The following is a 14,854-nucleotide window of genomic DNA, read 5'->3' on the forward strand; positions in this document are numbered from 1 at the left end:
AGCCAAAATACAGAAAGTGGAGCAAATCTGTAGTTAGCAGGTATTAAAATTGTAACACATGTCATTCCTAAGCTCAGCAGCCAAACACAGCCGATAGTGATGTTTCTGATCCTGACCCCACGAGCACTTCTTAGACTCATGTAGGTGTGTGTTGTAGGGTGAACAGCAGACAAATAATGCTCTACACAGGTCAGGAGGTGGAAAAAGACGAGGACACATAGTGTGAGGAGGAGAGTGATTTTCACTGCATAGAAGGGAATTAATTTCGATGGATTAATGGGGCAGAAATAGTCCAGAAGATATTTCAAAGTGAAAGTAAACTTTATTGTCATTTTCACTATGTACAGTATAGAGAGATGAGATGATGAGGCTCCAGTTACAGTAGTGCAAAAGAACAAACAATAAATTAGAAAATAAATATACACTTTTGAATGGGGGAAAAGGATCAATAACATTTTTAAATAAAATTTACAGTTAGATGCTTAAAGTCACCTTGGAGTGGTTTAAATGAACCCTTATGGAAGGAGAGAAAAGAGTCCAAATGAGGTGTCAAGCACAATGCAGGAGTCCTTACTGATGTAGTGCTTGTGGAAGATGTCCTGTAGCAGAGGTAGAGATGTTCCAATTTTCTTGGTAGCTGCTTTAACAATCAGCTTATGCGTTGTTGCTGGCTGAGGTTGCCGACTTTGGTCACCTGCTTCAAGCGTCTCGATACACCACACTAACAGCCAAAAAAAACTAACACCTACTCCACTGGTGATGGAGTAGGTGTTAGTGGTCCAGGTGAGGTCATCTGAGATGGGAACGTGATACTGTTAACAGTCTCTACCGTGGAACCGTGGATGCTGAGTGGTGTGTGGGTGGAGCGAATCTTCCTGAAGTCAACGACCATCTCCTTGGTTTTGTCCACATTCAGTGACAGGTTGTTCTCGCTGCACCAGAACGCCAGCTCTGTACGCCAACTCGTCATTGCTGCTGATGAGTCCAACCATGGTTGTGTCATTGGAGAACTTGATGATGTGGTTAGAGCTGTGTAGGGCAGTGCAGTCGTGTCAGGAGAGTGAACAACAGTGGGCTGCAAACACAGCCCCGAGGAGCTCCTGTGCTAAGTCTGATGGTGTTAGAGGTGTTGCTGCTGATTCAGATGTACTGAGGCCTATCTGAAAGGACATCTACTATCCAGATTCAGAGAGAGGTGGAGTTTATATTGCCACCACCAATATCAACCCACAATCTTCGATCCTCACTCTGAGACCTTGGTAGCTTTAAGGGCTATGGCGTTATTTGTGTGCCTCTATTCTGATGTTGTATTTTGAGGAGAAAAATATAGTCGATACTGCTCATGAGGTTAGCCTTAGTTAGCTTTTTCCACTCCCGTATGTGTTGGTTAATTGTGTGCTGATTATATACCCAGTGGTCTACAGAACGCAGCCCCGTGTGTTTTCTGTTTGAATTTTGCAATAAAACCTTTATTTCACTTAGTTACTCGTGTGAGGACTTAAGTATGTTGTTACTCCCTGTCCCCTAGCAGAGGGGGTCGTAACAATCCACATACACACACAATAACAGCCCTTTTCGCTCAGCTGTTGGCATTTGCTCTTGCGCAGATCTCTGCTTTGTGTGCCGACAGACATCTGCGGACCTGCTCTCAGTGTGATTATAGCTACATTACCAATTAACACAATCAGATCCAAGTAACACTGAATAATAACTTTTATGAGTTACAAACAAAGTTGAATAGTCTGTTTCACTGGATATAATGGAATAACATATGCCAAGATTCACTGACCACAAGCTCACTAGCCTGGATTATTGTCAGTCAGCTAGCCAAAACTGACAAGTTTTGGGGTTCCTCACAAAAAGTCATATTATTTGTAACTTACCAAGGGACCAGTGGCACAAACATCCAAGTCCAATTCATTGCCTCGGTTCAGAGCAGGTGAAACATATCAGACATCTGCTGTCAGTGCAAACCAGACAGGAGATATTTCTTACTTTATACCATCGAACGGCCAAATTGCTGAGTTATATAAAAATGTTCTCTATCTTCTAGTGGTTATAAAGGGAGAAATTAGCTACAAAGACCAATCATATATTTCCTAGCAGGCTTTTTAATGGAATAAGATGGTAATTTATCTCACATATGAAGACAAGCTCAAGTGGCCACTGGAGGAACTGCAGTTTTTGGAACTTCTTACATATCATTTTTCAGTTGTGGTCATTGGTGCCTGGTGCTCTCTGTGCTGTTCCTTGTGATTACATAAAATTCCTGAAATTAAAATATAAAAAGAAAGTGTCAAATTATTTGAAAAAATAATTTCATTTTTTCTCTGACCAAATTTGTTATGTCCTATAGCATGTTTGCAAATAGTAACCAAGACCCCTCAGCTCCAATTTATCGCCAATAAAAGCAGATCACTGGTTGGTTCATTCAGAGGGAAACTCATACATGAGACTTGGTTAAGTAACTGCAAGATTTTGTGACTCCATGAATGCCTAAAAAGATAAATTAAAAGGCATTGCACACTTACTAACCATGGAAATACAGTTTTCACAATATCCATAAAGGGCTTTATTTACTGGCAGCGAGAAGAGCAACAGTTTGAGGTAATATGACCCACATTTGTTAATTCAATTTAATCTACCCGATAACACTTATATGTACTTCAATATTAAAACTGAGACAAAGGCAAAATGACAAAGTATGAAGGAAAACAGTCAAGAGTTAGAAGCTTAAATATACAATCTCTCTCGTCTCTCCGTGTTTATCTGCTTTCCCAACTAATCCTCATCCCTCTCTTTTCTCGTTTCTGCATTACAGTGTGATTTGCCCTCAGCTTGAACCCTATGTGAATCAAATTAACACCATAGTTCACTGCTTTTTTACCCAATCAGACCTAAAGAGGACTGACCACTTTCATTCACTATAATTCTTTTGGTTTATGTGCTTGAAGAAACAACACATGAAGGCAGAAGGATGTTTTAAATGGGATATGTATGTAAATGTGGATGCTTGGAAACTCTTTTCACCATTAGCGGAATAACGTACACCAAGTTTCATTGACGACAAGCTCACAAGCCTGGATTACTGTGCCCTGAAATTACAGAAACAAACAAACCTGCTTCTGAATTTCTGGCATTCTTCTTTGTGTGTGAAATGTTGATGTGCTTGTCCAGAGATCTAGCATCCGTCAGGAGTTATCACAAGGAGTTCATATGAACATTTGATCCTTTTCTTTTGAATACATAATTAAATAAAAAGGTCAGTGTAACATCCCCATAAATGAGGCCTGGGGGAAGGTGTGGGGAACAATAACAAACAGACCTAGAAAGAATGAGAAGGAAGCCAAACACGGGAGTATGGAATATATTATGGTTTTATTATGAATTCTCTTAACACAAAGAGATGGCAACGCCGCTTTATAAATAAGAACAAAAAGGAAAAATGGTCACAACTCAGTCTTATGTTTCTAATGAAAGTGGAAGATCAAACAAACAAACAAAAGCACTTCTGAGGCCCAGAGGCGCACCTTGATCATTAGCAGTGGCACACCGCACTGCTGCCCACGACACATTTCTTCCCTAACTTATATAACATCTTAATATCTGAAATGCCAAGTCGATCCAAGGGCGAAACGAGTGAATGAGCAGCAGCTGCGTCCTGGGCAAAGAGAGAAAGAGAGACAGAGACTGTGTCCCAATTCAGGGACATGCTTGAAGTACACACACTACGCATACTACGTACGGTGCGTATTATAAGTACGAGAAATGCAGAAGTGAGAGGCTTGTGAAATGGGACGGTCTAGTCTTCGTCGCGCTGTTCAGGTTGCCTAGTAACCATGATACTAACCGCGAGAAACGTTAAATACAGCTTTGTGTGACAGAAATGAAGGAGAAAAATGTTTTCTTGGTCATTCATTTTTGTCATGACATCACTGTGATTAGTTGAGTATCTGAGGCTGAAACCATGGGACTGTAAAACATGATTGTTCGGCTTCATTTCTTGGCTTTAAAAACAAAAGAGCCAAGAAATGCACGATGCGCCTCCAGGTGTTTTATCAGATTCGAGGTGTTACCTATCACCTTAAAGCACTTGTTGCAGGCTGCTGAGTTTGCATCTTTTGCTGTGAAGTACAGCCAGACTTTTGACTGCTTCGCCTCGGGCATTTTTCATCTGTAGGTTGAAATAGCTGATACAACATTAATAGCCCCACTGCGAATTGCTACCTGGGACACAAAAACCCCTCCACCACAGGTGGGATCCCAGGGGTTATGTTGTCTGCGGGCATGGAAAATTGGTCCTAGTTGAGGGACCAGACAAAGAGTGACACCGGTAGGTTTTCACAGATCCTGTGTGAAAACTTGCCTGTTTTTTTCCTGTCTTCAGAGTTGGCTCTTGGAGTGGGGAGTAGTATTTTTCCCTGCCCAGTTTCCACCTCCCCACTGACACAGCTGTTCTGCTGCATTTTAGAGCTGTCTAGTTTACCTTAAGTTTGTCATGGTCCCTGTGCCTCACCAGCTGATCCTGTATTAGGCAACATGTGTTTTGTTGTTTTTGCTCTCTCCCTCTCTCTCTCTCACCGCAGTGCTCAATATGGGCTCCCGCCCCTGGCCCACGCAACTGACATCTACACACCTGCTGCCTATCTGTATAATCGCGAGGCCTACTTAAGACGGCAGCACTGTGTTACTCGTCGCTGGATCGTTGAGCAATCAGCGTCAGTCACTCAGTCGTTAGTGAGTGAAGTTGTTTCCGTCTGTTCGTCGTTAACTCTAGTTTCTGTGTACAGATCTTCCCCGGATCTTTCCCTGCCTGCCTGTCATCCTGTGGACGAGTGTGTGGATTTGTGTTACCCAGTTGTGGAGAGAGGAGAGAGATTCTTTGGAGTGTGTCTGATTTCTGTTCTTTCCCTCACATACCCTAGACTGCACTTGTGTCCATCCCATTTACCCCGTGCCACTGGGCCGTGACAAACGCGGGCAGTGCCATAGCCAACTCTGAGTACCTTGGCGCTGATTCTTAATCCGACTGTGGTCACCTCCCTCTGCCAGGTCGCGGTCAACTTTGGAGGTCTTCCTGAGTTGAGCCCAGCAGGGCGATGTCATCCGTGAAGTCCAAATCAGTGAGATTATGCGCTTCGTGCCAAGAGACACCGATGCCAGCTTGGTCAACTGATCATCGCATGATGTAGTCAATTACCAACAGGAAGAGGAAGGGGGATAGCACACATCCTTGTTCGACGCCAGTATTGACCTTGAAGAAATCTGTGCAGCTGTCATCTGTCCGGACGCAGCAATGGGAGTTGGAGTAGAGAAGCATCTACAAACAGCTGAGGGACTCTATAGTGGCGTAGGATAGCCCATAGAGTCAGCCGGTGGATGCTGTCAAGAGTGAATGAAATTAATAGAAATCTTCCTTTGGTATTCCAATGTTTGTTCAATGATCATGCGGAGGGTGAAGATTTGCTCGACACACGACCGGCCACTCCGCAAGCCATCGTTCGTGGCAGAACACTTTCCTGGGTACCAACAGTAACGTGATGCCCCGCCAGTTGTCACAGTCACCCAAATCAGCTACTCTGGGATGAGCTAAAAGAGGCTGTGGTCAGTGCAGCAGAATTGAAGATTGGTCGCCGACAGGGCAGCTTCAAGAAACGCTGGATCTCCGACCGTTCATGGGGATTTATTGATCACTTCTCTGTCTGAAACAGTCTTATGGAAGTTTTCTTTTTCTGTCTCCAAGTTCTCCAAGCCCAGATAGACAGCCTTCTATGGGGAGAGGGGAAAATCACGGCCATCTGTACCCAAGCAGAGGAGGCTCTTTCACACCTATGCGCAATTTAGACTAACCAATTAACCCACAAACTGCATGCCTTTGGACGGTGGGAGGAAGCCAGAGTACCCGGAGGGAACCCATGCAAACATGGGGGAATATGCAAACTCCACACAGAAAGACCCCGGCCTGATGGTGGAATTGAACTCAGGACCTTCTTGCTGTGCAGCAAGATACTAACCCTGACTTGCTCTCTGATGCATCCATCAGAGTATGAATGCATATTAATGATAGTTAGAAAAGCACTCACCGTATAGATATGTGCTTGTGTGAATGGGTGTGTATGGGGTGAATGCAGCGTGTTGTATAGAGTGCTTTGAGTACTCCAGGAGAGTAGAAAAGCGCTGTATAAGAACCAGTCCATTTCCCATCTGATATATACATATATATATATATATATATAGTCACAAATGTTAGAAAATGTCAAAGGTTTACATAATTGTATTGGAGAGTAAAATGTCTTACCCATTCTGTATCATATTAATTAACCAGTGTTAAATATGTCTACTCTGATATTCTCATTTTTTGAACAACTGCAAACTGTTTATAACATTCAACACTTAATAATTTAAACCTTGAAGTTTTCTCACAGATACAGTAGTAGTCATATCTTTAATAAACTGACTAGAGCATCTCAGTTTATATTTGACTCCTTATTAAGTTGTGTATCAAAGCATCATTGCCAAAAATGAATCGACTTTAAAAACACAAGTTTTTCTTTTACGTTTTTAAATGTTGTTATTTTTTGCTGATTACCTGACTTTATCTGATTTTACATTAGACATCAGCCTAGAATTGAACACAAAACCTAAAGATGCATGGAATTACTTTGTACTAAGTGTAATTCTACTCTCTAACACCATTTAAAATATCAATAGACACATGTTCCATTAATGTATAATGAACGGCTAAAAATGTGTTAATAAAATCTATCCATTTTTTACAAATGCAGCTAGAATGATTGACAATATGACAGAGACTGCATCTCTGAAATATTTATTTTCATAAAGCTTATCAAGTGATCTGTCCATTACAATAAAGTATCATGATAAAATTGAAATTATGCACAGGCCAAAGGACCACAGTGCACATTATTTTGTGCGTTACATAAACATAATGACAACTATAGGCTGATTCCTACACATTTTTACTGACATAAATATAAATCAAGAATGTACTGATGATGTAATGAAGTTTAACTAGCAAAATGAAGATGCTGCATGTCTCAGGTACATACTTTTGAACTTGCCAGTAAACCTAATCAACAAGGTCAGTAACAAATATTATAATATTTACATAGTATCACAAACATACACAAATAATTTGCTATATAACAAAGCCAGAATGTGAAGAGAAATGTTTTGGAATTACACCCCACTAATTCTGTAAAAGGTTAATAAAATTATGCTGTCTTTTTATCTAATAAATTGTTTATACACACAGAAAGTAAAAACATGCATTGTACAAGCAATAAATCAATTTCTGCTGCCATTTGGATGGCTATTAATTTTTTATTTGAAATGTATACTTTTGAAAAACATGTAATTTATTCTGTGTTACATCCACCATTCCCCTGCTTTAAAAATAAACATTGGCACATTGATGAGGTCTGACGTAAACATAGTTACACCAACTTTCATCAGTGTGGACAAATGCTAGCAAGTCTTTGTGTCTTTAGTTTGAAACTCTCCAAAAGACAAGTTTTTTTTTTAAATATCAATAAAGTCATGAAAATTAATTTGATCATCATTATCTTTAGGACACAGGACAGTATCAAAAGCCTACAAAGGGACATTAAACCACCAGTTAAGACTTCTTGTTCAAAGTCTTTTGTTATTATAGTAATACAACTGAAACTGTTCCAAATGTTTTAGTATACTATACTCTGTCAAATCATGTAGATCTATAGTCTCTGCTGTATTCAATCCTATTGTCATGGCTCTGTGAAGGCAGACAGGAATGGTGGACCCAAGCGCAGGATTCACGGAGCTTTATTACTGGTTCCAGGCAAAAAAGAAAACTGGCTAAACTGGACAGGCAGGCAGGCAGGCCGGCAGGCAGACCACACAGTGAAGGCCGAGTGTGAGCAGACGTTAATGACACGACAGAGAGCAAGGAAAACACAGGGTTTATAAACACAGGGGAGCAATCAGGAATGGGAGACAGGAGGGGAACACACAGGAGGGGAAATCAGTGCTGACGAGAGAGGGAAAACATAAACTGAACACACTGGCATCAGACACGGACCTTCAAAGTAAAACAGGAAACTCAAAACACACGCAAAGACACAGACTCAGAGACGCGGGTTTTACAAAGAGACCTGACTACATTGGAACAGAGGGAACACAGAGAATCATGAGAGGCAAACAGATCAAAACCTGGGACCTAGAATTAACAAAACTAAAATACAGGCAGCAATAACATCAGGGAAATAAATAAAACTATTCAAATCACTGGGTCACAGACCCAGGACCATGACACCTGTATTCAATCCTTGTCTTCATTTGTTGGTATAACAGCAACATGACAGTTTTCCTACCCTATGCAGGTACAGCAGAGGTAACACCAAACTGCTGGGCACGTTAAACCAGATAAGAAACATTAACACTGAACAATTGACGGTGCTGCTCACCAGAAGTGATTTGTGAAGAGCATTTGATACAAGCCAACCAAAAAACCATAGCCACACAGCACAGGTTATAGCTGTGACAGTGTAGAAAACTCTCAGCTTTGATTGGTCAACCTTTTCCTTTTCCCTACCTCCTTCCCCTGGCCCTGGGCGAATCAGAACAAAGAGAACAGAGAGGCTGCAGAAAGATATGATTATAATGGATGGAGCCAAAATGCAGAACGTTGGGGCAGATTGGTAGTTAGGAGGTAATAAGAGTGCAAAACCCACCAGTCCAAAGCTCAGCATCCAAACACAGCCGATGGTGATGTTTCTGATCTTGACCCCACGGGCATTTCTTAGACTCATGTAGGTGATGGGGTGAACAACAGCCATATAACGCTCTACACAGGTCAGAAGGTGGAAAAATATTTCTCCATAATAAGCAACGGTAGAAGCGTATGATCCTACTGTCTCACTCACTAAGTGATTAGTGTATGTGCCACAATACATGACCAAACACCCCAAAACCCAGATCAGCTCCATGGCAGCCATGTGGTAGGTGAAGATGTCAGAGTGGCTTGCTGTTTTAAAGGAGCGCTGCTGCCGCCATCTTTGGTGACCCACATAAAAGACGAAGGCAGAGAAGGCCAGGAGGAGGATGATTCTCATTGTATTGAAAGGAATAAATTTGTATGACTTTAGAAGGCAGATGTTGTCCATAACATTGTCGGAGGTGGAGTTAAGTGACATATCTGCAGTATGATGTAGGTCTGAGGAGAAAAAAAAACAGAGGGACAGACATGGGAAGTACTGATAGTTCACAGTTATAATGCATTTTATTAAGAAAACAGTTTCTTGACCAATTAGTATAGTCAAGGACTGTGTAACTACCAATTGTACTAATTAAACTAGGATATTGAAACGCAGAACTGACCGCCAGAGGAAATCCTTTGTACCGGTGGCAATAAGACTGTAAAACTCTTCCTCGCTCTGTAGGTGATTTTCCTGGGGATTAATAACAAAAGTTATTCTGTTCCCATTCAGACCGTGCAATAACACCCAATGTTTGTTTCATCTCCCTATCATATGCTGCTACTTTCTTTTATTCAGTTGCACAATCAGAATCAGAATCAGAATACTTTATTCATCCCGAGGGAAATTAGGGTTACAGCAGGCAGCACGCTAATGGCGCATGCGCACTTACAAAGGAACCTTCTGACCAACTTTACACAAACATCACTAATACTATGTCACTTAGAATCACCTGCACTGATAGCTAAGCTATTTATTTTTCAGGATATAGTTTTATTGTTATAAACAGCACTGTTTTGACTGCACTAATTGAACTGTTTTTAAAGCTGCGTCTGAAAAAATGGACGGACACTGTGACACTGTGACATCATACATCAGTTTTTGTGAAGATGTGTGTGTGTGCCAATAAAGTCATTTTGCACATACAACAACAATAAACCATGGTTCACTCCTGAACCCCAGCATCTTCGTAAGGCCAAGGAGGACGCCTACAGAAGTGGTGACAGGGCCCTGTACAAGCAAGCCAGGAACACACTGACCAAGGAGATCAAAGCAGCTAAAAGGATCTACTCCCAGAAGCTGGAAGAACAGCTCTCAGCCAAAGACCCTGCGTCAGTGTGGAGGGGTCTGCAGGAAATCACCTGCTACAGATGCCCCCCACCCACTGTTGAAGCAAACAAAGGCCTGGTCAACGAGTTACCGTATTTTCGCAACTATAAGGCGCACATAAAAGCCTTAGATTTTCTTTAAAAAGTGCGGCGCTCCCTATAGTGCAGTGCGCTCTGTGTGTTGTAAGGAGGACGTAGTAGAGAACACCATGAGAATGCTAAAGGGTGAAGTGTGGGCGTTGATCGTATATACCGGACAATCGCACATACCTGTATAAAAGGACAGGCATTATGTGGAACATCGTTGTTTTAACAACCCTGAAAATGGCAAAGAGACACGCTTATGAAGCACAGTTTAAACTGAAGGCCATCAGCTACGCGGAGGAACATGGAAATCGAGCAGCCGCGAGAGAATTTAAGATTAATGAATCGATGGTTCGCAAGTGGAGGAAGCTAGAAAACAAGCTCCGGCAGGTCAAGAAGACACAGCTGAGTTTCCGCGGACATAAGGCGAGGTGGCCCGAGTTGGAGGAAAGACTCGAGCAAAGAACGAGCGGGAGAAGCGTTTCGATGGTCACCATTCGACTAAAAGCAGTTTCGCTAGCAGAAGAAATGAAAATTGAACCTTTCCGAGGAGGTCTGTCTTGGTGCTTTCGTTTCATGAAACGGTGCCATTTTTCCATCCGGACCAGGACTACGGTAGCGCAGCAACTTCCAGCGGATTATAATGAAAACCTGGCCATCTTCCGCTCCTACTACAGCAAACACATCAGCGACAAAAACATCCAGCCCAGCCACATCACAAACATGGACGAGGTCCCGCTCACTTTCGACATCCCGGTGAGTCACACTGTGGAGAAGAAGGGGACCAGCACGGTAGCGATACGCACAACGGGGTATGAAAAGTCTTCTTTTACTGTTGTGCTTGGCTGCCATGCTAATGGACAGAAACTGCCGCCTATGGTGATTTTTAAGAGAAAGACTTTGCCTAAAGAGAAGTTTCCAACAGGAATCATCATTAAGGCAAATGAAAAGGGCTGGATGGATGAGGAAATAATGAAAGAGTGGCTGAGGGAGGTGTATGTAAGGAGACCAGGTGGTTTTTTCCACGCATCACCATCGCTGTTGATCTGTGACTCTATGCGTGCCCATCTCACAGCCGATGTGAAAAAACTAGTGAAACAAATGAACTGTGAGCTTGCTGTCATTCCGGGAGGCCTGACAAAGGAACTCCAACCGCTGGACATCGGTGTGAACCGGCCATTCAAAGTAAGGCTGCGAGCGGCGTGGGAGCGATGGATGACCGATGGAGACCACAGTTTCACCAACAGTGGAAGGCAGCGCCGGGCGAGTCACGCCACAATTTGCGAATGGATTGTAGATGCTTGGGCTAACATGTCTGCTGGCACTGTTGTTCGAGCTTTCGCAAAAGCCGGCATCATTTCCGAGGAGCCGCACGGCCCGGAAAGTGACTCTGACAGTGAAGAATTTTCTAAAACTCAGAATACACACTGAGGATGTGAGGCGACTATTTCAGAAAGAGAAGCCCAGGAAAGCCCCCGGACCAGACGGCGTCTCACCCTCCTGCCTCAAAACCTGTGCTGAACAGCTGGCTCCCATCTTTACTCGCATCTTCAACAGATCCCTGGAGCTGTGTGAAGTTCCCTCCTGCTTCAAACGCTCCACCATCATCCCTGTTCCCAAGAAACCCACCATCACAGGACTGAATGACTACAGACCTGTCTCCTTGATGTCTGTGGTCATGAAATCCTTCAAACGACTGGTGTTAGCCCATCTGAAGGACATTGCAGGCCACCAGCTGGACCCTCTGCAGTTTGCCTACTGGGCAAACAGGTCGGTGGATGATGCATTGAACATGGGGCTACATTACATCCTGCAACACCTCGACCGCCCGGGAACTTATGCCAGGGTCCTGTTTGTGGACTTTAGTTCGGCTTTTAACACCATCATGCCTGAACTTCTCTCTTCTAAACTCTCCCAGCTCAGCGTGTCACCAGCTACCTGTCAGTGGATCACCAGCTTCCTGACAGACAGAAAGCAACAAGTGAGGCTGGGGGAGATCACCTCTGAAACTCGGTCCCTCAGTATTGGTGCCCCTCAAGGATGTGTCCTCTCACCACTACTGTTCTCCCTCTACACTAATGACTGCACCTCCAAGAACTCGGCTATTAAACTCCTAAAGTTTGCAGATGACACCACTGTCATTGGCCTCATTCAAGATGGTGATGAGTCTGCATACCGGCAGGAAGTTGAGCGGCTGGTACTCTGGTGCAGTCAGCACAATCTGGAGCTGAACACTCTTAAGATTGTAGAGATAACAGTGGACTTCAGGAGACATCCCTCAACTCTGCTCCCCCTCACCATATCAGACAGCCGTGTCGACTGTGAAGATCTTCAAATTTCTGGGTACCACCATCTCCCAGGACCTGAAGTGGGAGACCAACATCAACTCCATCCTCAGAAAGACCCAGCAGAGGATGTACTTCCTGAGACAACTGGGGAAGTACAGTCTTCCACAGGAGCTGCTGATCCAGTTCTATACTGCAATCATTGAGTCTGTCCTGTGCTCCTCCATCACAATCTGGTATGGAGCAGCCACTAAACAGGACAGGAGCAAACTGCAGCGGACTGTACGGGCAGCAGAAAGGATCATCGGCGCCCCCCTGCCCACCATCCAGGATCTGTACCTCTCAAGATCCAGGAAACGAGCAGGGAAAATCATCACAGACCCCTCACACCCTGGACACAGACTTTTTGACCTGCTGCCCTCTGGCAGACGGTGTAGAAGCCTGCAGACCAGGACCACCCGACATAGAAACAGTTTCTTTCTCCTCACCGTCTCCCTCCTAAACAGTTGAACTGTCACACTGCTCCCACTGCCAGACTGCAGCTGCACCTTTTGTACATTCTGTATTATTCATTTCACCTCATTTGATTTCTGTATTTTATGTATATAAGTTTACATAAATAAATAAAGTTCTTCTTATTTTATCTTATAGATTTAGGTGCAATACTGTCAGCAATAATTGGTACTTGATATAGTTTTTTTTTTGTCAATTTTTTGTCAATACTCATAAATAACATACAATCTTAATTGTCAACCAACATTTAACAACAAACCAAAATGACATGGGTAGGAACTTGTTGACAGTAGAAAAAGTATACTCCAAAAGAAAAAAGAAAAAAACAACAACACCAGGAAATAAGTAAATCAAAGCAAATCAAAGAAAAGTTTTCATTTTTAAATGAATATAAAAACTTTCCAATCCAAAACACATTTTGTAATTTGTAAAATTTCTTAATTTTAATAATTCTGTAATCCCATTCAATGTTCTCAGATTTACCTACAAACCAGGATCTTGTCTTTATAGTGATATATACTGTTTTATGTTATTAAATATGAACTGATTTAACTGAACATGACCCACTAAATTTAATCAAGAGTGGATTACTCATCAAAGCTGTAATAAAACCATAGTGCTATAACTTGGACCAAAGAAAAATGGGCTGTTTAGAGTAATCTTTACTTTAACAAAGAATAAAACAAAAATAGGTTTTAAAATATTCACTGAATTAGTTTTTTTCAAAAATATTAATTACAAGTTCCTAACATATAAAGAGAGCGAGGTGAAAAAAAAGTAGATAACCTACATCAAATTTTAAATTAATGTATAGTTAGCACAACTTGAAACACTTTAATCTCAGTGGCATCAGGATAAAAAGATCAACAACAGATTACATATTTTTTGAAAAAGAAGGCATTAAAAATGAAGGTGTCACTATATAATCAGATATTAAAGAGAACCTTTATGGTTGAATTGATTCCTCTGGTTTGCGTCTCCAAACTGACTGACCGATCTTCACTCTAAATGTGCTCTGATGCTTCTGCTGGTGTTGATGTTGGTCAGACTTCACACAGCAGCAGAACTATGTCAGCTTTTTGCATGACTCAATTAGTGGCACTCACTGTAAATTACAGCAGCAAATTATACTTCAGCATTTGGGTCACAAATGCTGAAGTATAATTCATCATTTGTCAGTACAGGTGTACCCTGCAAATACAGGGCTGTCAAGGATATGTACATAGCAGAAAAAATATGTTAAATAAGATTTTTAATGTCTGTATTTTACTCGATCAATCAGTTAGATGTGACAGTATTCAAATAGGTTGTAATCTAAGACAGGTGTTCATTCAAAGTAAGCAGTGTCATGCAGCCTGTGTGTACACTGAGCAGTTTGATGGGATCTAATTTACAGCATGTGCGTGAGGATTTTACTATGCATGCAGTATCAACTCTAACTTCCGTTATTATTAAAAAACTTACTGTAACCACGATACATATTGCAAGCCATAATACTGAAATGTAATGTATGTAATGTATAATGTTTATGTTTTAACCCTCTCAGGTTAAATATACATGGTTAGATCATCTATGATCATCCACACCAGGGGCGATTCTAGGATCAGAGCTTTGGGGGTGCTGAGCACCCAGAGAGCTGCCCAGCCAGGCAAGATAAATTTTACTCGTCATGATGACTTCTTCCCTGTCTCTGTCAGTCCCTGCATCCTTAAATGTCTCCAGTTGTCCCGAGTTCTCTATGACCGTCTCCTTGGTGCATTTAAACCCCTGTTCCTCCTTCCTGTCCTCATCGTCTGTTGTCTTCGTCTCCGTTATCAGTCATCATAATTTTACCATCTCTGTGCAAGTCTGCAAATTTCTTTATTAAATCATTAGATTCTTAAATTCA

At 42.2% G+C, this 14,854-nt stretch overlaps 1 protein-coding gene across 1 annotated transcript; it reads right to left on the reverse strand.

Annotated features, from left to right (window-relative positions):
- Window positions 1–8,333: 8,333 nt before the first annotated feature.
- Window positions 8,334–9,194, reverse strand: LOC147334544 (uncharacterized). Its single transcript, XM_086287361.1, has one exon. The coding sequence runs from the start codon at window positions 9,192–9,194 to the stop codon at window positions 8,334–8,336; it is 861 nt and encodes a 286-aa protein (XP_086143487.1).
- Between the last annotated feature and the right edge of the window lie 5,660 nt (window positions 9,195–14,854).

The sequence above is a fragment of the Aulonocara sp. 'chitande type north' Nkhata Bay genome, linkage group LG3 (assembly GCF_057382095.1).
Source record: "Aulonocara sp. 'chitande type north' Nkhata Bay isolate Kocher_YH1m ecotype deep benthic linkage group LG3, A_spYH_male_GT1.1, whole genome shotgun sequence".
NCBI lineage: Eukaryota > Metazoa > Chordata > Actinopteri > Cichliformes > Cichlidae > Aulonocara > Aulonocara sp. 'chitande type north' Nkhata Bay.